General features: G+C 38.8%; 1 protein-coding gene across 3 annotated transcripts in view; it reads right to left on the bottom strand.

Annotated features, from left to right (window-relative positions):
* Positions 1-5,722: 5,722 nt before the first annotated feature.
* The window catches only part of CAP2 (cyclase associated actin cytoskeleton regulatory protein 2), a 68,460-nt gene continuing 48,610 nt past the window's right edge, over positions 5,723-25,572 (bottom strand). For all 3 annotated transcript variants that reach the window (XM_048308713.1, XM_048308705.1, XM_048308699.1), the window contains 6 exons: positions 14,241-14,430; positions 13,193-13,368; positions 11,860-11,983; positions 11,554-11,636; positions 8,841-8,981; positions 5,723-7,296 (listed from right to left, as the gene is read on the bottom strand). In XM_048308713.1, the coding sequence (XP_048164670.1) occupies positions 7,213-7,296; positions 8,841-8,981; positions 11,554-11,636; positions 11,860-11,983; positions 13,193-13,368; positions 14,241-14,430 (798 nt within the window). In that variant the 3' untranslated portion in view covers positions 5,723-7,212. The remainder of the gene's footprint in view (positions 7,297-8,840; positions 8,982-11,553; positions 11,637-11,859; positions 11,984-13,192; positions 13,369-14,240; positions 14,431-25,572) is intronic.

Here is a 25,572-nt window from a genome sequence, read left to right as displayed (position 1 = left end):
CTCTTTAAGTCCCAGAAGTTTGTATGGAGTGAGTCTAGAATGCAAGCAAGCTGAGGTGGATTGCCAAAGTGATTATCAAATAATGACCCATACAATATTATGCAGTTATGTAAGGTGCTGGCACTCACTATGTAGCTATGGTTTTAATTCCACTGGCATGTTTCGTAACACAGACCTTGGTGAAATCAATATGGGTAAATGTTTAGGGAAACACAGCAAGTTTCAGCATGATTAGGAAGGAAGAAAGGAAGATAGACAAATGTATAGACGAAAACATGGTTTTAAACCATCTATTAACTCCTAATAGAAAAACTATCTTGGAAAACTGGCAGTAAATGTAATACAACAAGGCTTCTTTCCCTATAATATTTCACTTCTTCCTTCATGAGTTACAATCTATTTAATTTTTTTTTAAATTTGATTTTTACCACAAACCCTTCAGGACCAAGGAGTGTCTAGCCCCCCCTTTTTTTTTTATAATTCTTTTTTTGGTCTCTCTGGCCACAGGTTTTGAAAGCTAGATCAGATCTTAAGATACAATTACAAGATCTCAGAGACTTCATATAATGTTGCTGGTCACATGTAAATTTTAGGCTGACCAGCAGCAGCATTACCCAGGCGTAACCATAGTGAGTTAGAACTCACTATGAGATTATTATGGATATTCAAGGTGAAACGGAACCACTGATAGCAGAGAGCAATGGACTAAAAATGTAATGATGTAACATTTCCTCAGGCCCAAATTTTTCAGTTACTAGTTTTTCAATCCTCTGGTTTTAAAAAAATAACCCACAATTGACCCACAGATTCTGTGAGCATTCAGATTTTTCTGTTCTGGGATGCATATGACAGAGATGTTGTGACAACAGGGCTTGCCAGTAGTGACAAACTCACAGTCTGGGCTTTTGATGACAAAGGGTCTTGTTTCATTGCTGTGTCAGATTGTCACACAGGGCAGTATTTACAGTTTTCTGCAGCACCAATTTCTTGCTACTTTGCTTTCTCTGGTGGGTGGAGTCAGAAAGGGAGAGACTCTTGGGCAGCTCATTGTACCAGCTGATGAAAATAAGTCCTTTAATGCCTTGGCAGTAAAATATCCTCTTCCCTAGAAATGAGATTTAGGCAAGAGGAAATGTTTTGAACTACATCGAAAGAAGAAGGTAAGCACCTAAAAGCTGGGATCATAACAGTTAAGGTTTAAGGGGAATCTGGAATCCCACCTTAAGCTCTTTAAGTGTAGGTAATGCTGAAAAACCTCATCAGTCACTCTTGAGAGGGGAATCCTTCATAGTCAATAGGAAGTAACAGAACACCGGTGCACTGTAAATGTGGCTGCTGTACAGAGCTACAGACATGTATCTTTGCTCATTTTTGATATGCCTTCTAGCATCTTGTTTCAAGGGTTTTAAGCCACTTTTAAAACCGAGGAATCACTGAGGTGTTGAAGTTCAGTTCTTTGCTTGTGGGATAACAGATCACATATCCTGCATCATGCTCAAATATTCTAATAATAGGAGCTCTTCTAAAGAGTCCTTGGATGAGAGTTGTTGGCCATTAATCAACAAGGTCTTGTAATTCCAAAGTGGTTAATTATTGTTGGGCCCAACAGCTACAGTTCATGTTATTTAGACATTTGTATCAAGTATTTATGTTCATGTACAGAGTGAAATTAAATGCAAATGATGGTTAAAGAGATTCTTCATCACTGAAACTACTACAGAGTCACTGAAGAGTGAGAACCTTCCCCCTTGGGGCAAGCAGCCAGATACAGAACATGAAACTTGAGCAAAAAAACATATGTATGCATTTACATAACAACAATGTAAAACATTACACATTTAGTGTGTGGAAAATGGTACAACTGTCTCCCAAATTAAATCAATTTAGCCTTTCACTCTGAAACTGATCTGTCACATCCATCTAAGGAATTTGAAGGAGAGATTGGTTCTAAAACCTTACACAGTTGACTGAGGCAACTTCTTTCTAATAGATGCAACTTCAAGCGTAATACAGAGAAAACAGAATCCTGGTGGTCACAGTTGATAAAAAGGTCATAGCAAATCAGCTGGAGAAAAAAACAAAAAACTTTTCCACTTTTATCTTAGGGTACACAAGTTTTTAGTGTGGCTGCCTGTTTATTCATACTGTCTGGTTTAGGAGTTGTGCATAAACACCTTTATTTGCCTTTTACCTTGGCCTTGTTTGAAGGAAGATTAACAACAAAACAGCTTTACTCAGGAACGTGGCACTGGGAAGCCTTACCAGTTACCTAACTCCCTATCACATTCCCTTCTCTTCCCAGGGAGGAAATATGATGGTGCCTCTGCTGAAGCAGCAGTGCAATTAGGGCTTTGGAGACTTAGAGTCTTTGGTGGTCAGTGGTGATCAGGTAGGGGCCTCAGCATGCAGCAAGACCTAGGGAAGAAAGGTTACGCCAAGGAAATTACCAGTGAGTTTTGGGTGGTGGAGTAGGGAATATTCTCTGTTCTTCTACAAAACTTTTGGCACACACAAAGATTTTTCAGCATCATTTCAACCATAAAGACAGAGCAGGTTCTTGTTTTCTGGTAGTCAGAACATTCCTTGGGGAGCATTATTTATGATTTTATCTAGGAACAGGGGGATTATATCGTAAGTCAGGGGCCTGTTTATAGGCATCTTCTGAGGGCAGCAGCTACTTCTGGGCAATATTTTCACAGCATTTGGGCCCAGATCACCTCCAGAATGAAAACTGAATCTGCTTTCTGTGTACTTGATAACTGCTGTGCTTGCTAGAATATCGTATAATTGACTGAACCTTACCTCCATTTGTCTGGAAGCAGCTGCTTCCACATTTTAGAAGCAGCCCAGTTGAACAGCACATCAGGAGAGTGCACTAAGGGCGCAGACTGAATTGACCCCCGGAAGCATTCCAAATGGACAAATGCTTAATCTCTTGGAAAGATATGTGAGGCACAGGGTGATGAACACATAGTGCAGTAATACTGAAGGAACTCATGCAGATCCAGATATGTTGAGGATTCAGGAAAGAGTAAGAACAAGAATGATTTGTCTGGAAAATAACTATGGCACTGGGAAGCCTTAGCAAGTTCCCAATTCCCTAGCACATGGAAAAGATTTCTAGTTTTCAAACACAGATTTGAAATTACTTACTCCTTTACCTTCAATGGCTCTATTAAATATTACTTTTAAGTTCAATCAGGTATTTTTTTAAATGGAGATATGCTTAGCAGTGTTTAAAAAAAAAAAGAAAAAAAAACAACCCAAAAGATCAATTTAATAATTGGTAACAAGTAGTTATTTTTGATTCTTCCTTGTTCATCCCACTCAAACCTTTACCTTTTACCAAGATGATAATTTTAAGATCAAAGTAATATTAAGTGTTTTTACAGTAACTTTTAGAGGGCAGAATTCCCCAGCTGTTTGGCAAACAGCATCCACGTCCTTTGTAAACGCTGCAGTCCTGCAATTTATCATTAAAAGCTTGCGAAGGCCTGGCCTCGGCTGTTTCCTGCCATCTGGTGGGTACTTGGAGTCACTACCTCGATGTGTCTAATCTTCAATGGGTTCTTAGTGACCAATATTCTAAACAACTAAGCAAGTGTCACAGAACACAGAAGGGCTGAGGTTGGCAGGGACCTCTGCAGTCCACCTGGCCCCCTGCCCAAGCAGGGCCACCTAGAGCCGGTTGCGCAGGACCAGGCCCATGGGACTTCTGAATATCTCCAAGGATGGAGACTCCACCGCCTCTCCGAGCAACCTGTGTCAGTGCTGGTCACTTGCACATGAAAACAGCGCTTCCTGACGTACAAGGGAACCTCCTGTGTTGCAGTGTGTGCCCACTGTCTCTGGTGCTGTCACTGGATACCACTGCAGAGAGCCTGTCTCCCTCCTCTTTGCACCCTATTCTATTTAAGAAAGTATGGCATCCATTGAAGATTTTCACAGGAAAAAAAGCTCTTTACATTTAGACAAATTAAAAGCTCGCCTTCTCTTTTACGTGTATTTTACTGGCTGATTGACAGCATCTGTACTAGTGAATATTTGACCCATGCAGGTTTATAGAAATGAATTGGCTAATTACACCATACACATTTTTTCCATATCAATATATGAACCAAATTCACTGTCTTCTGTTGTGACAGTGGCACTGATTTTAGGGCATGACCACAGTATTAGTGTAGCATAATGCAGAAATCCAGGGATATATCTTGTGTGACAGCATGCAGTAAAAAAAAGATCAACGGGACCTTAGAGGGATGCTCAGCATTTAGTAGTTCATTCCTTGCTGGAATCAACCATCAAACACAGATCAGTCTTGCTGCTGAAAACTTGGTGGATGCAACTGCTCATGGTTGAGATGATTCATCAAATCATCATTCTGCAGTTTGTGGACTATTTCTATCTTAAGATAAACTTGATTTTTCAAAAAATGAGGTTTTAACTTTTAATTGTACACAAATTCATGTAAAGTAGAAGAAGAACTTTGTTTATTTAGCACTCCTTTGTCATTTTGCATTTAATGACAGGTTGCAGGGTAAGAACAGTCCAACCTACCAGAAATGTATAACAAGTATTTTTTATGATGACAAAACTGAACTGACAAAAGGTAGTTATAGATTTTTTTTGTAGTTGTTGTTATGTGGCTGACTAAGAGTACTGGATAAAACCTATTTTGGAAGTCTCTCTCCTGCTTTTCTGGTGTCCAGCAATGCATTGACTTGGCATCCTTTTCTTCAGTTGAAGCAATTGCCTTGGGTCTGTCCATACAAGGCTTTCTTCCTTTGCCTTTAAACTTCTGCCCTCTGACAAAGGTCTGAGGTGTGCTCAGACTGCCAGGCATGAGCTGTTACTGCACAAGACCTTTTTCTGCTAAGAAACCAGTCAAAGCAATGTACTTGGGTCTTGCTTGTTGCAGGACCATGAATGCTAGGGTGAAGGTCTAGCCACAAAGGAGTTTGCCATCCAATGTTTAAAAGAAGAATCAGATCAGCCTTTGTATTTGATGGGGGAGTTAAATCCCTCAGAAGAACTGTAAGAATTTGCCTGTGTACTGATTCAGAGCTGTCTCGCTGCTTCCTGTTTATCATCAAGATTTGATACTTGGTTTGTATCTTACCTCCAAAGCAGTAAGTGGCATCCTGCTGCTGCATGCCTTGTCCCCTCTTTGATGCTGTATGAAAGAAAGAGTCGGTATCTCAGGCCAGAATGCTCCAGAATGAGATTATTTTGTAGAACACATTATGATTATGATTTAAGGATTAAACAACCCTTCAATGATCCTTTTATCCTGACAAGTATGCAGAGCCCGTTTTTCAGAGATGAGGCACATCCAAGTGACATACAGAGTGGACCACCTGTGATTTGAAGCCATATAGAGAAACAACAGGAAAAGCTAAAAATAGAAGGCAAACCTTACCAACTTGCACCAGGTCATGATCACCTCCCTAGACATAATCCCTGGAAGATACAGGTGTATCTAGAAGTGAGAATCATGAAAAGCTCAATTTGCTGGCTGTCACCAAAGTTATGTGCATGACACTTCAGGTTTTATCTGCTGGCATGCAGAATATCCTCTACTCACTGTCAGGTGGATTATGAAAGCAGAAGTGATAATACTTCAGTCAAATGGGACGAGGAGCTACTTTTTCTCACTCCAGCTTTTGAAACAGGGTTTAAGGAAGAGAAAGCCCTATAGGACAAGCAATGGAGCAAGCACAACTTTGTTTTTAAACAAGTATGTTTTCTTTTTTATTTCATAAGAAGTTTACTGTTGAAAAAATGATATATATTAAAGCAAACACATGATACACATAGGTTAAACATTGGATAGCAAAACCGTATGGAATGAGCACTACTGGTTATATTGTATAGGGTTTACAATCAAAGATATACTTAAAAACCCTTAAGAGTTAATATACTTTCAAGGTAAGTTAGGCACAAAATTTAGCTTGTAACTAGCTCTGCAAGCATCTCACTGTGATGTCACTGATACAAATTATTACAAGTGATCAAAAACACAAGCTTTTAAAATTTTTAGAATTTTATTTGCACTATGTGCTGAAATAATACAAATGTATATAATACTCCACCTTTGTTAAAAAAGCATGTAAAGTAGGGACTGTAAAGTAGAGTCACATGGCTAAACGGGAAATTACCCCTTTATTTGGGCACAGAATTAGTATGGCATAAATCTATGGCTTTGCTTCGTGGACGTATTTGAAACTGAGTAAATCCTACAAATGTGGGGGAAACCTCCCAGGATGATACTTCTAATGAGCATGATAAGCTACAGTACAAATATTTTAATGGAACTGTATTAGTAAGGAAAACTAGCTGGTACCAGATGTATACGTCCTTGGTTTTCCGTATAAGATGCAAGATACAATGTGAAGTTTTAAAAGTGAGAGGTTGTGTCACCAAAAAAGACAAAAAGGAAAAAAAAAAATCCAAGGAGTAAAAAACCTTCAAGTCATTTCCAGCAAGGTTTTAGCATTGATGAGGCTCTAGCTTAGAACTACTGATTTGCAAGAAATCAGAGAGCAACAGCAAGTCTGTGAATCATAATAAAATCTTACTTCCCAGAAAACTGTGGGATCTTCTAAATATGCATATTAGAAACATTTTTGATTAAATTGCCAGATTTTTTTTAGATTTTCAGTTAGCAAAATGTATTGCAGTGCTGAGAGTTGTCCTTTTTTGCTTGTTTAAAACAAAATACATTATGATTGCCACAGAACTGCAAGAAACTGCATACTTTCTACGGATACATTTTTACTGCATCATACAGGAATTGCTTAATAGGCAAAAATAAACACCTTAACATCTCAATGCTGTTTTTGATTAGCAGAAACACAAAAAGGAATGCACTGAAGCAAGATGATAAAAAAAGAGTATCATGCAGTATGTTGGCTTAATGTATACAGTATTTCAAACCAATGATGTGACAGGTGGGTGGGGGGTTTAACCTATTACATTCCCATTCAGAATTAAAATTGTATGTGAAGGCAAACTATGTGGAGATGTGACCAGTACCGGGATGCCTAACCAAAGGGTGCCAGACGTGTTACTGTTCCTAGCATGCAGAGCTAATGCCTGAAGGCCTATGACAGCAGCATGAACTCCTGCTACTTCTAGTTCTTTACATTACTGCTTTGCGTGTGCTGGCCACAGTCTGGCCGCGGTCAGCAAGTGCTCCATGGCGTGAGGAAGTCAACCCACAATCTCTGCAGGTTCAGTGACCAACTTAGATCCATCCCATGCTGTCTTGAACTGTTCAGGAACCGGAAATTCTTTCTGGTAGGAAACAAAAGCAACAATGATGGTTAAACAAACAGGGGATATCTCATGAAAACTGGTGGAGTACTATTAGTGCTACATGACTGCAAAAGCATTGATAGCTCAGACACGCCAGGATTAGAGAGAAGCCTTCTTCATTACCCTAGCAAGCTATTTTACAATGCCACACAGGAAAAAGCCTGATTGCTACCCAGTTTCAAATAGCCTTGGTATGGTACTACTTTGCAATAATCCCTCTCAACACCATTATCTGCATCAACTAAGTAAATAAGCCTCATGTCAGAAATGACTTCAGATTCCATTGGTGTCTGGGTTGGAAGACAGTAGAAAGGATTTAGATGCCGAGATTAAGCTAGGAGTCCAATTTTAAGGACAAAAGCAATATTATAATATGAAAGAATAAAATAAAATAAAAAAACCCCAATCATTTTAAGTGTGATACACTTCAAAATACTCAGTATCCTTTGTGGGGTACCCAAAACAAAGCAGAACATCAAGTAAGTGTCCTTCTATTCTACAAATTCAGTGAAATGATGGGAGATATTGTTGAGTGTTTCTCTGTACCCAGTAACAAAAACTATGTGAAAAGAAGGGTTTTTCATTCAGACCTCATAGAGGTATTTTGATAGCCAGTAATTTCTGATGTTATGGTGATTCTGAGGTGAGACTGACCAAAAGGACTCTTTTTCAAAAAGAAATAGGTGAATATGCACCTGCTGAAAATCATTCCCTTTTTAGTTATCTAGAGCTGGGCATCCAGCAGTCACTTTTGGAAATGTGGAGCACAAGAATTCTCATTACACATTTTATTTTAGAAAGCCTAAACCCCTGTAACAAATTCCAGCCCAAAAGAGCCACAAGAAATTTAAGTTCTGGCTATGGCCATGCACTGCAATTTCATTTCTGCTCTGTTGAGGACACCAGGGAACATGTTTTGCCTGCTTGTGTGAAGTGATCCCTTGGTTGTGTCTGAAGTGACAGAGCATGACTTTACTAGAAATGCCACTGGGCATAGTATGAAATTTTTTCTAGAACAGGAAAGGAACTGGGAAAATACACCTGTTTAAGTGGCTTTTAAGGACACAGCTTGAAAATACTAGAAGGTACTACAGCACCTACCCATGTATCAATAGCTTTAGAAAAAAAAACAAGTATATTATACTGTATTATTTCACCTTTAGTAGTATTATATTTATCTTAGTTTCAGTCTCATCAGCTTCAGACTTAAGTGCACTTCTGTGAAGTGAATTTCTCTGATTATCTTTAGATATCAAAAAAGATCAAATGGACAGGAGATGAAGCTATTATCCATCAGAATGGAAAGAGAGAACATAATTTCTGATTTTTGAAATTACTTTGTGCCCCAGAAAATAAGGAATTCTCTCTCCTGAGATACAAGCACATGGAAATTCAATTGTTTTGGATAATTTTTTGGTGACACAATGTGTGTTACGTTAGTTTCTTTCCTAGCAGCTCAAGTGCTATTAGCTGCCAAGATTAGTATGGAACAGAGAGGAAAACTTAAAAAATATCTCACTCACATAATCACCATCTTGGGGGATAAGAATGTTCATCTCAGATGACTTGGCACTCACGATCTCACAATCCAATGACTCCTCACTGAGGTAGACGTGGCAGCCTTCTGTTTTGTTAATAGAAATTGTTGGCACTTTCCCCATCACCTGCAAAATAAAACCTACTTAACATCAAATCTTGAAAAGCAGAGATACCGTTAAAAAAATCCTCATTGCCTTCCAGGTCTAATTTTGACCACCAGTATCTGATCTATTTGTCACCTGCCTGTATGATGCCATGATGCCTTGATTTGATTTGTTGGACACTGAAAATTCTTGGTGGTGGTAACAAAGACCTATACACAACAGCAAACCTGTAATACACAGCAAGCTTTTAATATACAGTTTGATGAAAGTACTTCTCTGATTCTCTCTAATTTCAGTGACACTTTTGTGCTGATATTTAGGCAGTGTTCACCTTGTTCATCAGTGAGAACTGGCTAAGAAATCAAACATGTCAACTTCAACCCAGTAAATGCAAAGGAAAGACCCCAGCATACAGTAGTACCCAGCAAGGGATTTGTAATATGCTCTGAAGACTTCAAAGCTCTTCCAGCATGCAACAGGAAAGGGTTTTTATCCCCTTCAGGCAAGCTACAGTTCTAAATAAGTACTAAGATCAATTTAATTAAATCTCTAAAACTATTTCTTATGTCTCTTTAAAAGCAAGCACAGGATTTACTTGAGGCGAGAAAGGGAAATCTTCTCTTGTTTACAATTTTAAAGATTGAAAGATTTCTTGATGGCTAACAGTCTGACTCACTGGTTGTCAGTAAAAATTCCTCCTCCTGCCCTCTCTAGCAAGGACAGCAATATACTCGGGAAAAAGCATCGAAACAGCAGAGACTATCCTGAGCCATAGAACAGTGACAGCATGTGACAGAGATGTACTTGTTAATGAGAGTTCTGCCATCACTTAATTAAAGAATATCTTCCAACTTCAGTTCCTTAAATGTGACAGTAAACAAACTGGTCTGTCCTTTTGCATCCCACCCTTATCCTGAAGTCTCATCTACACAGCGGATTAATGCATCTTAAAGTTCCTTTTCTTAAATGGGTTCATATGCAATGGAGAACAGAAGGAAGGGGTGTTTAAAAAATTTTGCCAACATCTGGCAAGAAAAAAAGATACTGAGATAAAGGAGAGCCAAGCAATATGGCACTGAAGTAACTATAGCAAAATCTCTAGTATTAATTTACTGAAATCTGTTGCATTAACATATCACGTATTTGGAAATTATGAACTCGGGTCTTCACGTTACTCAGAAAACGGAGGTGCTTAGCACTTGGCTACACCAGCTCTGTGGGAGCGGCCTGATTCGAGCAGCATACTGCGTATAACCAGACCCTGCCCTCTTAAGTGGATCCCCACTCTGCTCCATGACATGCATAGAAGCCTTATGCAATATTCATAGAACACGATTAATTTTGATTCTAAGAATTTTGATTCTTCTAAAAGGTATTTCCACTTTATTTGAGTATTAGCAAGCCATGGTTTTGATATTCATTACATACAAATTTTTCAGTTTTCATGAATAGTTTAAGAGGTAATGATTAAAAATAATATAATTATTTTAAAACTGCTCAAATAAATGCCTGGGATCCTTAACTAACTGCCTCTGCTCTAAAAATACATAGTGATCACAAATAAAACTGATTGTTACAGTTCAGAAGATGATGCACAGTTGGTAGCAATGTCAGTCACTTGCACAAGGTTCAAAATATAAAACCCCCATTTTGCTCCTATTCCCTGTGGTGGCTGTGACCATTATTTCTGAAGCATGGAGCAGGACTACCTATATTTAATGTCATACAGCAGGCACAGCCTTTTAAGCAAAAGACCTCACTTTGAAGAGTGGCACTTTAATATAATAATTATAATTTCTTTTTCACTTAAAATAATACACCCTGAAGTCCATTCTTGAGATTACATTGTGTGTGTCAGACACAACCCAGTATTAGAGCCCGTAGTTAGACTTCTTTGGAATGGGATGCCTGAAGTGCTGAAAATATCAGGCAGACTGTATATTTTGAGCAGGACAAGTGTCCCCAATAGAGAGGGCAATGTATACATTTAAAATACACGTATTTTTTTTCATGAGAATCACAAGGAAGATGATCTCTGATGAAGCTTTTTGAAGGCAAATAAGTACATTACTTACTTATATAAAGTGTCACATCACTGGCCAGGGAGATTTTTTGAAATCCCAGCACCTACTTTTACATCATAGCATTTAGTTGTCCTTTTGACAGTCTTATTTGAACATTTCCATTGAGATGATAAGAAAAGAAAAAAATCTTGTGCACTTGGAAATCAATTAGCTAACTGTTAGAGTTCGTTCTGTAAGCACCACTGAACTTTCAAGTGCTGGGAGCTGTTTAGCATGAAAGCAAGCAGATCAGGGACAGAAGTAACAGTTCTGCCAGTGTACAGATCTCTCAGCTTCACCAGAACCAGAAGGCACTGGGCTATGGGAGGTTTGTTCAGTGATAGTAAATAGTTTTCACAGGCATTTTCTAAAAACATCAGCAGAATTTTAGTGCATATAAAGATCCATTTGGGTATTTCTTACTTTTGTTGTGCTTCGTGAGTTTTTAAAATCTCTTGTAGCTACATGTTGGGCTTCCCCCCCCTGCCCCTTGTTCTCTGTCTGTCTTTGTCTCTCAATTAGGTATTTACCTGAATCTGAATATCCCTGGAGTTGATCACTTCCACGATTCCCACAACATTGTCAAACACAAGGCCAAACTTTTTACAGTTGTCTAAAATAAAAGCAATCATAAATAAGAAAGGCAAGACAAAAGCAAATACATGCACACCTGCTACATTAACTACAAAAATTCCCAGTCCTGCACTGCATAGCTGAGTGACTTTACTCACGTGATCAATCATTAAAGTGAATGGAATGATTCAGATGCATTATTAATCACATAAGTCAGTTTTTTCAAGATTGTCACTTAAAGCCCAGCTGAGCTACCCACTCACCAATAGTAATTGAGTTGATTTTTCCTTTTATCTGAAGTGTAGATTTGTTACACTTAAAAATGTAGGCCACTTGCTTGAGTTCAGTGTTGTTAATGACCAGGTCATTCTTATCCTCTTGATATTCCTATTTCAAAAGAAAGTTTATTTAATTGGTTGTCTTTAACTAGCTAACAGTCAGACAGAGTTTAGTACAATTTATCCTCGAGTCATTGCATCTTCAGTTACAACAGACAATATCCCTCCTGTGGCTTAAAATCCTAATCTGCTTGATCATATATCTCACCTAACTGACCCTTAGATGACACTGTATCTTTCAGAGCTGCAGAACTGAAGAAGTTAGCACAGACCATGATAAAATCCATTAATTTTGCAGCAAAAATGTTACACTCACAACAATTTAAAAAGGCATTCACAAAACTGTTGTTTGGCTCCCATCTGATTCAGCCTGAAGAATGCAGCAGGTTTTCCTTCCCCAAATGTTATATAATGTTTGATACAGCATATTGTGAACAGGCATTACCATATACAATAAAGATGTAATAGGCAAAGAAATTTCTTTCCATTAGGTGTGAAAGAAAAATTATACTCCATGGATGTCCAGGAAAGGCTACGGCTCCACAAGGAAAGTTCCAAGTAGTAGAACCATAAGGCAACATAACACAGGCAAATGGTGACTGCACCTTATGCAAACTGGACTCCGCTGTAATAAACACTGACTGTGTATATAACCTTCTGCATGACTAAACTGCATATTCTTTCTGCTCTCTCTTAACTAACACAGTCACAAAAATTTTCATTCATAGATTCTTTGGTATATGCCTATATAAATTAACACCCAAACTTTAAACAAATCTCGTTTTTCCATCTGTAGACTGGGCAAAAGGAAAACACTCCTCTACTTTCAAGCATGGAAGACATGCTTGCATGGAATGGGCAATGAAAAATAAATGTGTAATTCCACTGGTTAGGGTAACTGGAGAAAGTGGTCTGTGATGACTGTTCTCTCTCATTCACGGGTCTGCAAAAAAGGATTTTAATTGGTCTTCTCTACTGGAGTTGTTTCTGGGGCATTGTCTGATTTTGCAAGGACTTTATATACTGGTTCTGATGTTCTCCAGTGAGATGAATTAGCAAGTGATTCTCAAGAGACAAATGAATTAGCAAATAGCAAAAGTTGAACTGCAGCAACGCAGAGAAATGGAGGACTCCGCCCATTTTAGTTGCAACTTTGTTTTGTTGCATGTTAATGACAGACCTCCTTTTGCAAGATGTTTCACTGCTCCACCTGGTTTGCAATGCGCAAGGTGCACTTCAGAGGTGTGACTGAACTCACCACTCTCCACTTCTTTCCCTCTAGCTCGAAGACAGGGGCATGGTTCTGCTGTGGGGAATTCTTGGGAGAGGTAGGACTTGGAGTATGGCTTTTTGTTGGAGAATGAACAGATGGACCTTGGGCACGTAGGCTGGGGTTCTTGTGAGTCTTCTGGTCATCAGAGACATGCCGAAGCCCTTAATAAAAAAGGATGCTTGTGAAAGAGACTCTATTCTCCAATCCTAAAAGTACTCATATTGAAGCATGAAAGGTTTGTTTTGTAATTGTGTTATCTTATTCTCGGAAATTACATTTTTTTATTTCCTCAAGGTTTTCCTGGGTAATGACCTAAAGTGTAACTTCTGACATACTTTTAGCAGCTCATATAAAACCTCTTCTACTGTGGATGGGCTATCTTAGTACCTTCAACAGAAAATACCACAATGTCTTCTAGGTCCCTCTCTGTCTGTAGCAAGCTCTGAGAGCTTGTGGTATAATGTTTTTCCATCCATAAAATAGAGTTTCTTTTTCTAATTTAAGACAATATTTGACATATCCCTACAGCATTAAATGTAAATATATCAATCATATGTATTTAAATTCACAGACATACTTAAATTACAACTGTCCAATATTAATACAAAAAAGCTTTATTATTGACTCCACACTGATCTATGAGCCATACCTTTTCACTGACATGTAACACATTTTGACACAGGTTTGTACACTCAATGTGAGTCAGAAAGAGGAATAAAACTTTATTGCAATTGCAACTTAAGAGGTCACCAGCTACTGGGGGCTGAAGATATCCAGCTTGGCTGCTTTAAAATTAAAAGGATACCTCTAAATAAATGGTGTGGATGTCAGGTATGCTGAACTTCTTTGGGTGCTGTGGCTTCTAAAGGAGATTTTGGTATACACCCATCTCCAAGGGACCACTGCAAGCCTCAGAAGGATCTGAGCTGCTAGAATGTAACTTTAAAATGCTGTGAAAGTTACATTAATACATGTAACAGCTCTTGATGTAGTTCCGAGTCATGGATCACAATTCGGTTTCTTTTCTCCTGACCTTTGGTAATTGCCTCTCCCTGGTTAAGCTGTGCAAAGAGGGCTGAGCGAGATGCAGTTCCTTCGTCCTTTGCGGTTTCCGTATCGAAGATGGGGGGCGGTCCCGGGGGCGGCGGTGGCGGAGGCGGCGGGGAAAGGCAGGAGCCGCTGGTTAGAACAGATCGCATGGACAAGGGGGATGCAACAGGACCCTGTTTGAGACAGAGGGAAAATATTTTACATATAGTGTTTCAAGGAACATTGTATCACAATAGTTCTTGTTTATTAATATCCTTGGATGCTGTTAGTTCGGGTGACTCTAGAAAGCCACAGGCTAAGGAGAATTTCTGGCTCCATAATCGAATGCAATCCTATGAATCCTTCCCTGCACCTGAGCAAGCACAGCTGGAAAGACAGACAGCCCACACTGCTACCCCTACTGCAGAACTACTCCACCTAAAATATTTGTCTCAAAAACTTGTGAGGACTGATGTTAAAAGTCTTTAACAGTAACAATTCCGTAATTTATTCCAGTGTTCACTTTCATAAAAAGGAAAATGTCTCCTTTTGTTAATTGATACCAAATTCAGTTAACCATACCTCAGTGTGCATTCAGAAACATAAAGAAAATGTTTTGATACAACACAAATAACTGAGAGGGTAATGAACCGTCAGTTATACATAGGGAACATGATACATTGTATGCAAGATGTAAAATGCTATTCTTTGAACTGTTAAAGTTATCTGTAAGGATTCAAATACCACAGAATGTAAAACTATGGCGATTCAAGTCTCTTGACTCTGAAATTAAATTTTTGAGTTTTTAGTTCAATTTCTCACATTCTTTTTTCCTTTTTTTTTCAGTTGCAGGAGATCACAGCACACAAGTTATGAGTGAAGGGGGCCTTGGCAAAGTAAGTAACACAATCTTCCAGTTTGCACAATCAAAAGTACATGTTTTGGTCTGAATTATGATGCTAGCATAGAATATTATCAAACAGACAGAAAATACTAATAACGATCTGATTAAAATTTTATAATAATGCCCTAACATCCTAAAAATCAATGCTAGACAGAATCTGAGAATCACTTTTACTGTCCTGCCACTGAGTGTCACTCTGATCCTACCTCTCTGCAGCACAGAAGGGACTTTTAAAAGAACTATTGAGAAAATTAGATTGGTTCTGATGAGTTCAGCTAGCTACAGAGATACTGTGCATTGCAGCAGCAAATATTAACAGGTGGGCAGATACAATGGGAAAATTACAGCAACTTATGGAGTCACAGCTCCTCTAACTGTCTCCCATTGTTAAGAGATACAGGCTGTTAGTGTGCCCCTGGTAGTCCATACTGGAAACAGATACTGCTTAGCTGGCCTCTGAGGGTATTTTTAACCATTTATGGTACTACTCCTTCTGCTTTCCACTAAACTGAAACAGCAAAGTATTGATCTGGTTCATGCATCTCATGGGAGTGAAAACTATAGCTATTTTTTTAAAAGTAAAACTTGTTCTGGCCTGTAATCCCAAACTGATAACAGGAAAAGAGCTGAGGTCCACATGCTCCTTTTTTACTTACTCTTCAGATATACTTTAAAAACAAAATAAAAATCCAAGCTCTTTTAAGGGAATAAGCTCTCTTCTTAGCTATTAAAGCTATAAAATATTTTTGATCAAATGTAAACAAATGAGAAGATTCTCCTTTTGGAACTGATTAGCATTTATTGTCAAGATATACTGGAACTGACGTAGACTGCTTTTAGAGACATTCCATTGTTGCATGGATACATTTAACTCAGAGCTTCTGCTTACATACTTCCTCATCACAGGTTAGTGTTTTAGGCTGGGGACAACTTCTACACTGGGCCCTCAATTTATAGTGCCTGTTCCCTGCCTCTGTTAATGCCAGTGAAGTTACCTGCAGCAGTGTCAGCAGAACTGTGAATTATTGTAATTAAAAAAAAAAGTAAGTGGATTTAGTGGCACAATCAGTTATTGCTGCCTGAGGTGCAATTCAGATCTTTCCTTTCTGTTGCCTGCAACCATAGCAACTGAATCCACTATGCCCTGGTTATCCAGAATTATGAACATTGCATTTGCAGGGCTTTTTAAAATACTCAGATACCCAGAAATGGCACTCACCATTCACAGTGTGAACATGCAGTTATGAATTATGTATGCTTTATGAAAGGCAATTAATAGCAGCAGTGGTAGTGGCTAATAACTTTTAGTCTGAGATGAAAATCCACTTGCCAAATTCCAGATTGACATCTGATTTCTCAAAAAGAGCTACTGCTTCCACCTGCCTATCAATACAGTGCTGTGATTTTCCAGAAACTTGTGTAAGACTCACATATCCATTTAGAATTGACACCATCTAAATTGTGCAAAGGCTGCAAAGATGCATTAGAGAAAAAAGTTCTGGAAGTTATCTGTGTATTCTGCATACAACACAGAGTGGTGGGTCACTCTGGCAGTCTCTTCACCTCAAGTATCAAACTCGAGGCCATAACAGATCATGCAGGACAATCCTGGCTCAAATAATGCTGCTGAACAGTGCATCAGAGGCAGTTTCCCAAATGGCAACTAAAGTATGGGAATATCCACGTAATGAGACGGAAGTAAAACTCAGAGGGGTTTATCTGTGGAAGTGAATAATCTCTCTCCCAGAACTCTGAAAGAATTATCTTGTCAAAGTACAGATAAAAGGAAGGATTTTAAATACACCACTTAAGTTTGGACATGGTTTTTTATGACTGGAGGTTGTTGTCATACTTACTTTTCAAGAAAGAGAAGATGCAGGAAAGGATCTGGGAAACTAGGAGCTTTTTTCCTTCTAGAGCAGGAGTGATGAAAAAAACAAGTCTACTCAAAAATCTCAATTCTTGACCTGAGGAGCAAAGACATTCTAGTCCTTTAAGTGGGTTTCAAAAGTAAGAAAAAAATGTATTCATTGCACTCATGCAATGCCTCTTCTTTTCTTTACAAGCCTGGTCCCTCCACCAAAATCAGTGGTTATCTCCACTGAGCACAAAAGATTTTGACTTAGTTCTAAGAACATAGAAGCTGTCACAAGGTGAAGATATCTGAGGTTCTGTCACCCTTCCCACTTTTCCTCTTAATTTTGTGCAGTCACAGAAATAAAATACAGACTGAACCCTGGTTGTCAACTTTTCTCCTGCATGGCAAATCTTCTCTCATTTAAGACCTGAGTTACACCTACACAAGCTAACTGATATTGTAGCATGCTATTTTCAACATCTAGGGCCATTCTGGAAACTGCAAACAATTTTAATAATAAATTAGGCCAGGCAAAACTGAAGGACAAATCACAGGAATAAAGGTCACTAAAGTACAGGGCTTAATTGCTCCACTGTAGATCTCCCATCTTACAGCATGGACTCCTCCAGTAGGACCATCCCCCACTGAAATAAAATGGCATGGAAAAGAGAGACAAGTCTCACTAATGAGAGGGCACACAGACCTGCTGGGAAGAGGGCTACAGTCTTACTCTGGCTACAGTCTTGTTTTCTTTGCCATTTTGATGTACCTAACTGAAATCAAACAAACATTCAAGTGAGGTGAAATTCTTTGTGGGAGAGTGGCTCAGGGATACTCTCAAAAGGGGGAAAAAAGCACAAAAATGAACCGGAAATGCAGAAAACACATTTCACTTCTTGCATTCCCTGCATGCCAGGAAGATGGGACCTGTGCTGCACTCAAACACACTGACGTACAGCGCAGCTTAAAAATCAGCCAAGCGAAGTAATTCCAGAAACTTTTTTAAAAATTCATTTTGCCATCTATTCATAAATAAACCTCCCAAGCTACCAACCTCAGTCACTGGCAATTACTTTGCTTTCCTTAGTTACTCTTCTAAGACCACTTGAATCCTCAGGCTCTAGAATATTTCTGAACCAGGCTCTTAAACTGTTCTGGTATCTGGTAATACTTGTGTATAGTCCTATCCAATTTCAACAAAAGTGCCCTTCACAAAGTCCATTCATTTCTGTTCTGTATAGGGTGGTGTTTGTGAGAGCTGCTGGGAATAAAATAGCATGTTACATGCCCACAAAAGTTCATCTATCCTAAAGCAGCAGGTGCTCAGCAGCTTTGCTATTTGCAAACAACTCTTCAGATTAACTTCACGCAGATGTTAACAACAGTGTGTCTTTACACAAAGAGTATTAGGAGCCATGTGGACCAGTAAAGGCAGTTGTTTGCAAGCTGCCTTTCTTCCTCTTTAATTTCAGCTGTTTGCCTCGGCAACAGCTGCTGTTCTCAGTGCTGTGGTGTCTACAGACACCACGTCAAGTTATACTGATAGCTGACTGCCCCCATTAACATGTTGGTGTGGTCATTTTTCCACCATTTACAAATATGCCCCTAGTAAGAATTATCAGGGGAACAGATAGAGTCGTCCTTACTTTGTGAAAATGTAACACAAAAGTAAGCCATAACTTCTAACCTGTTAGCTTGCATCATAGTGAACTTGACGTGCTTTAAACCTTGCTCCTGGAGCTTTTTGAAATGGAGGAAAATGTAGTTCTCTGAGTAAGGTCCTATCAGGAATAGGAGATGCAGGCCCCTTGACCATGTACTAAGAGCTCTGTAGGGGATAAAACATTCCTGAAATTTCCTCTTAAGGAAAAATAAATTGTCTTCAGCCTCCAACCATTGCTCTAAATGGGGTGACAGGAATGGGTCAGGGTTTGCTCCTTGCTGGATAGCCCCAAGCCATGTGCAGAGAGGCCCAAGGATCTCCCACTGACTGTAGCAGAGAAGCTTCCTCTAGTAACAGTGCCTGATGCTGCTGACAGCGCTCGGTCTGATAAATGCGTTGTCACTGTGCAAGGGTTTGCAGCACTGTGGTACAGCCTCAAAACATATTGTATTTCTACCTTCATCTTACAACTTGCAGAAGAGTGAGGTACACTTCTTTTTGTCACCTAACTGGCTCACTGGAAGAAAGAAATGTTGAGATAGCTGCCTTGTTGAAACTCCTCGATCTCAAATCTCATGTAATTCCCTGGAAATTACAGTAGAGCTGAGTGACGCTCTTTGCTTTTGAGAAGCTGGGCCTTGTTAAGCACATTTCTCCTAAAGGCTTCCTTTCTCCAGAGCACAGGGCAAAGCCAATCTTATTAGAGAAATAAAATGCTGTTCATATATAACACAAGTGCTCTGGATGCCATACTGTCACTAATTTTTGGTGGCCATGTGCAGTTTGATGTGTCTGAACCCAGCTACTGAGAGACAGTAAGAATTTCTTTTTATGCCTTATCGCAGATGTTACTATTTCCTGAGCTATTCTTGCTGAACAGCTCCCTAGGTTAGCCTTCCATGTCACTGTTACTATATTTGTAGTACTGCAGCAGCAAGGAGCCCTAGTCAGAGGCTCCTATCTCTGGGGATATGAGGGGCTTATGTGCCAGACCCTGTACAAACACCCGTGACGTTCCTCTGTGTTTATCCAGCTTTCAGCTGATACAGTGCAGCATGGAAACTGAGAGGAACAAAGTTCTTGTGCTGGGAACCTGCTGTGGAGCATCTGAACAATGCATTTCTTGTAGCTGCAATGGTTGATTTTACTCAGAACCAGAAGATTATGAACATCTATATAATGCATATAAATAAATGATACATGCATGTGTATGATATATAGTACCTATTTCGTTAGTCATTCCTATTAAGAGGTAAGTATCTATTTGCAGCTGAAGCAACAGGTGGCTTAGAGATAGGTCATGAAATCCCTCCCTTAATTTATTGAAAAGCCTTCTTTTCATGGCAGCAGACAAACAGGAATCCTAATAGGGAATAATACATTCTTCTCCAAAAAAAAAAAAAAGGGAAGGATATCCCTGCTTTCTCCCCCTTTACAGTAATCTTAGTTTCACACCTAAAATGATTACAGCATTCTGCATTGTTCTTTCCATACATATGCACAGCCAAAGACCCAAAGACAAGAATTGTGAAGCTCAGAATATCACATATCAACCTCTGGGAACAGGTGGACTGTGACTCAGGAGCACAGAGCTCTTGTTAAGGTGTTTTTGTGTAAAAGTAGCTTAGCACAACAGTTCTATTACCTACCCTGTTTAAGCCACCTGTCTTCAAAGGGTTATGCTGCCCTGAGAGCTGCAATTTACTGGATGAAACAGCTGACTTACAGGGCCTGTAATCTTTGTTAGTTAAAACACAAAACAACAAAAACCAGGCCAGGTTCTTTTCTTGTTACTGAGTCTCAGCAGAATTATTTATCTGTAGTTTTCAAGCTTTGCAGCCCCCTGTAATACACTTTTGCTGTCCATCACCTGTTCAGGATTTAAAAATGATGCTTACATCTTCAGAGTTACCCAACCAGAAATGTTTTACACAGCCATGGTCTTCTAAGTCATTTGAGAACTGTATGATAATGTAATTGCCAACAAGTAATGTGCTCTACCAGGCAGATTGGACCATCTTTTATTTATATAAAAAATCAGTTAAAAAGAAGACCAATCTCTTTAGGAAAATAGTAACATTTTAATAGATGTACCTTTCCTTTTCTCTCTCTTACTTTCAATTTTCTTTTTCCTTTCCCTTTTCCACTGGAACTAGGCTGCATGCCTCGCCCAGGTTTTCCCTTAATGTGTCTGAATGGTGCTTGGTCAAAATTAAGAGAACACTATCAATATATAGTAAAGACAAATATTTTCAGCCACTGTTGGAATAAGAGAGTAAAAATACTTTTTTTCAAAGGGACAGGGATGTAATTGAGGCAGTCTCCACCATGGAGGCAACTATTGTAGAGCTGCCAGGATGGCCAGTTTTTTAATCGATCCTGTACCAAAAACCAGAACATTGTCTATTCTCTGAGAGAGAAACACTTGCAACTAAAGGATGCAATTTTTTCCAACAAAAAAGTATAAGGGAATAGGGAAGGGGAAGGGTAGAGAAAGGAATGGAAGGTATACAGAAAAAGAGAGAAAAGGCTATCAGAGAAAAACTGAGCACTGTGGAAATGGCTACATCTTATCCAAGATACAGGCATTTAAATTGGTGTATCTATGCTGCCCTTGCGTCTATCTGAATAAGGCCTCTGGGATTGCAGTTGTGGCTGTGGCTGGAATTTGGCACTACAGTTTTGACCTTTAGCTTTAGTGAAGTGGCTCAGACAATGGCTGCTTGATAAGTAGGTCAAACTAAACACAGCATAGAAGAGATACTGGACAGATAATAGGAGGCTTTTGCCTGCAGAAGTTGGTCTTTGCAGCTTGTTCACATCAGTATGTACAGAGACGATATATTACAGGAAAGTGCTTTTGATAGAACAGGAGAGAGGCAGGGCCAAAATGTCTGGAGTTTATTTTAGACTATAATAAAATGCCCAAAGTTTGCACTGAGACTAGTGTAATTGCACCCAATTAGGCTAATGTAGGAATTACGATGGTACTTCTTGATGTGGAGATTGTGGAGAATTTCAGCTTTTAAAGAATGTTTTTAGAGTACTATCGAAGGAGTAATGAATGTTTTCTAAAATGCTATTTCAGGGAAAAAAAAGAGACTTGAAGATACTGGCTTCAATGGAAACAGGATTTAAATAAACCTCAACTGCTTTTAAAGATATACAGACTTCATCCTAAGTTGCTCTGATTTGTAAAGGGGGGGGGAGGGAGGATTTCACTCATCACTTGAGTGAAGTTCTGTATTAGAAACTAAATACTGTAGTGAAATTCAGTACTAGTTTGTAAATATTTCCTGTTTGTAAATCAACCTGCTAGTAAAATCTGTCCTAAATTACAATTGTACGCAAAGAACAAAAAGTTAAGTACGGATCCACCTACAACTGAAACATTCAAGACAATTATTCTTGAGCAAGATTTGTGTCTTAACACTTATTTGATATATGGAAAACTACAGCACTTTCATTATTACTGGTTGTTTTCTTGCTGCAAGGTTAACCTGCAGAAACAGGAGCAGAAGTTTCACTTCCCCCGATTACTCATGCAGGCCTTGTAGCAAACTTTTTATTAGGCATTCTTGTGAGCTTGTATTACAGCTGTTCATTTATTTGCATCACCAAAAAAGTGGAGGGTAGGAAGAGGCATGCTTCAATAGAATCCCTTCTTTAAGAAAAAAAAAAGGAAAAGAAGACACTTGCTCTTTATCAGAAAGAACTGAAAAAAGACAGGTCACTATTACAGCCATGGATTGCTTGTTAAAGACAGAAAACTGAGCAAGCAAAAATGACAATTACTGCATAGGTTAAATACTACCCTGGGCATTAAAATATTTCATTGTAACAACAGCTTTTTCCTAAGAATCACTGACATCTGAGTGTCATCTCTGGTAGCAAATTAAAAAAAAACTCCATTAGGCTGATAATTGCCATTGTTCCCATTGTCAAGATGGCTAAATTGAGATGCTTTGAGTACAGCGAACGGCCACTCACCGCAGGGTGTAGAAGGCAGAATGATACTTTGCATTTAAGATAATGAACTACAAAATTACACTTTTAAGGAAATACTGCAGGTCCATCTGACTTGCACTGAAAAGCATATTTTCCCTGACATATGCGCAGTCAATCAATGAAAATGTCTGTATCAGATCATGGTGAAAATACATGGAACTTTTTACTCTCTGGGACAATCCTGCTCACAAACATACGTATTTTAAATATGTACATTTCTTCTCTGAGCACAGTACAACAAATATCCTAACCATATTCACCATGCCTTGAAATGCCCATTTACATAGTCCAGTCTAACTTTGTACCACCACTCCACATGAGTAGCAAAACAGGTTCAGATGCGCAAAATCTAAAGGTCCTTAACTACACTATTTCTTTCTAAGTGTATTCTTAAATACACAATATTCTTCACTATTTCCTTGGCTTTTTCCTCACACAGTCCCGCACATTTCAATAGGGTGCCCTTATGAAGTAAAATATTGTCACACATCTTGGCAGAACCAAAGTGAGTAAGAGAGAACTGTGTTAGATCCAAAAATCCATAAACATCTGTTTTCATCACAAACTTTTTAAAAAGCAGATAAAGATAACTGTTATTGTCAGAAATGACTGCTTGGACATTATGTCAACCTTCTTCACCTGTTTCTGTGTCTGTCTTCTAATTTATTACGACATTTCTTTCTCTTTGATCTGAAGTGTCTGCCTGTATGCTTGCTGCCAGAGTCAGGAACACTTTGCTGTATGCACTAGTGATCTGTTCCAAGGCTGGCTGCAGCTGCCCTGTGCAGCTTGATGGAAGGGTACAGGGGGCTGGAAATGGCACAACTTTGGGATATTGCATGGCCATAAATGTGCACACCACAGTATACAGCACCCGTACCTTAGGGGCCAAGTGCCAACAAAAAAACCTGTCCCCTTCTTTTTGGAAACCCAAGCATAGGAAACCCTCTGATCTAGGCTGATGCTCCTGGGGTTTTGTTGGAGTTCAAGCTATGAGCATACAGTTGGGAGAGAAGCAGTAGTTAATACTCTTCCTGACTCTTCACTCTCGTTAGAAATATCCAAATGTGCTACTTAAGAGCTTTTTATAGAAACTTCATGCATTGCTTTGTTGATTTGTGCAGATATGAAGGGTAAATTATCGGTATAATACACTTTTAAATCTGTACTTACACGCCCCAAGACATTTCTCTCTTTCTCTCTCCCTCTATAATAAAATACCATTCCTACACCAATGTCTACCTTTCATAATGTTCCACTTTGTTACCGCCTTGCCAAACTACTGCTTTTTCCTTTTTTCCTTTTATGCATCTAAGTGGAAGCTGCTGTGTGCAAGGATTAACAACTGTGTCTGCAATACATCTACAGCTTTTATAGATATCCTATTTCTGTCTAGACCCTGATTCTGCAGACCTTTATGCTTAACTTCACACAACGTGAATCTGTGAGTTTCATTCTCACTTTAAAATGTATAACAAAAATGAAAATATCACTTGAGCAACTCATTGCTTTCTGGAATGTATTTGTTACCAAGCTTCATAGAAATATTTAAATAACATTTAAGCTATTTAAACAACCTGCTAACTTACTGGATTCTAATTTTCTTACATTCCCATTTAGTGAAACTTAAAAAAATATATGCATCCATAAAAATAAGTTTACAATATAATCTCTCAGACTGATATCACATAAAGGATAATTTAAATGAGCCATACTTCCAAGACAACTTCCAGATATGAGCGATATCCAAAGTGAAATGAAATCAGTACTTCAGATGCAATGATGGGCTCATCACTCATTATGGAATGAGCACTGTTGGCAGGAAACTACGCTTAATATGAATAAACAAGTCACACCTAGATTTTAGCAATTTCTTGGACAGCTGAAGACAGAGAAATATAAAGACATGATGGCTGAGTTACTGGTTTTAGGACCAGTCAAACATAATCTGCAACAGCTACACTTCTGAGTAAGATTACCAGTACTCACCAGCACTGACAGCTCCTCCTGTTTGATCAAATGGCTGTAGCAAACCTTTACCTTATAACACCATTTCCATACTTGTGGAGTTCTATTAAAAGTGAAGATTTTTCTTTTTCTGTATTAACAGAACAAATTTTGTCCCAGATTCTCAGGCTAATTCAGCTAATGTAGTACTACAATTCCTTTTTGTTATGTAATAATAATTTTGAAATCATTAGCTCATCTCACGTTCACTGATCATAACAGAATAGGATGCGGCAAGTGTGAAATTTTGTACTACATAAAGGAATCATATTTAATGTTTAAAATTTTTACTATAGAAACCTACAAAGTAGCAAATAATCACAGTCTTCTAATTGATCATGTTCAAACATTTTTGCACTGCTTCAGACTAAGAACTACGTGCAGATCATGGCTCTCTCCCGTGTTTGAGCTTGCACTTGAATACTTGAGGACTGAAAGGCCTGGTACAATGTCTCATGAAGGGCATGAAGAGAAAGCTGCAGTCTGTTGCTGAACACAAGTAACATACATTCTCTTACACGGTTATAACTTCCATAGAGGGAGAGACAAACCAACTTTTCCACATTCCATGGAATCACAGAAAGGTTTGTATTGGAAGGGACCTTAAAGATCATCCAGTTCCAACCCTCTGCCATGGGCAGGGACAACTTTCATAGACCACATTGATGAGAGTCCCATGCAACCTGGCCTTCAACACCTCCAGGGATGGGGCATCTACAGCTTCTCTGGGCAACCTGTGCCAGTGTCTCATCACCCTCATAGTAAAGAATTTCTTCCTTATATTCAGTCTTTCAATTTAAAACTATTTCCCCCTCTCCTGTCACTACAAGCCTTAGTCATGTCTTTCTCAGTCTTTCTCACAAGCCCACTGTATATACTGGTAGGTTGCAAAAAGG

Source organism: Corvus hawaiiensis, chromosome 1 (assembly GCF_020740725.1).
Source record: "Corvus hawaiiensis isolate bCorHaw1 chromosome 1, bCorHaw1.pri.cur, whole genome shotgun sequence".
Classification (NCBI taxonomy): Eukaryota; Metazoa; Chordata; class Aves; order Passeriformes; family Corvidae; genus Corvus; species Corvus hawaiiensis.
The sequence above is the reverse complement of the archived record's forward strand: the minus strand, read 5'-3'. Positions and strand labels throughout refer to the sequence as shown.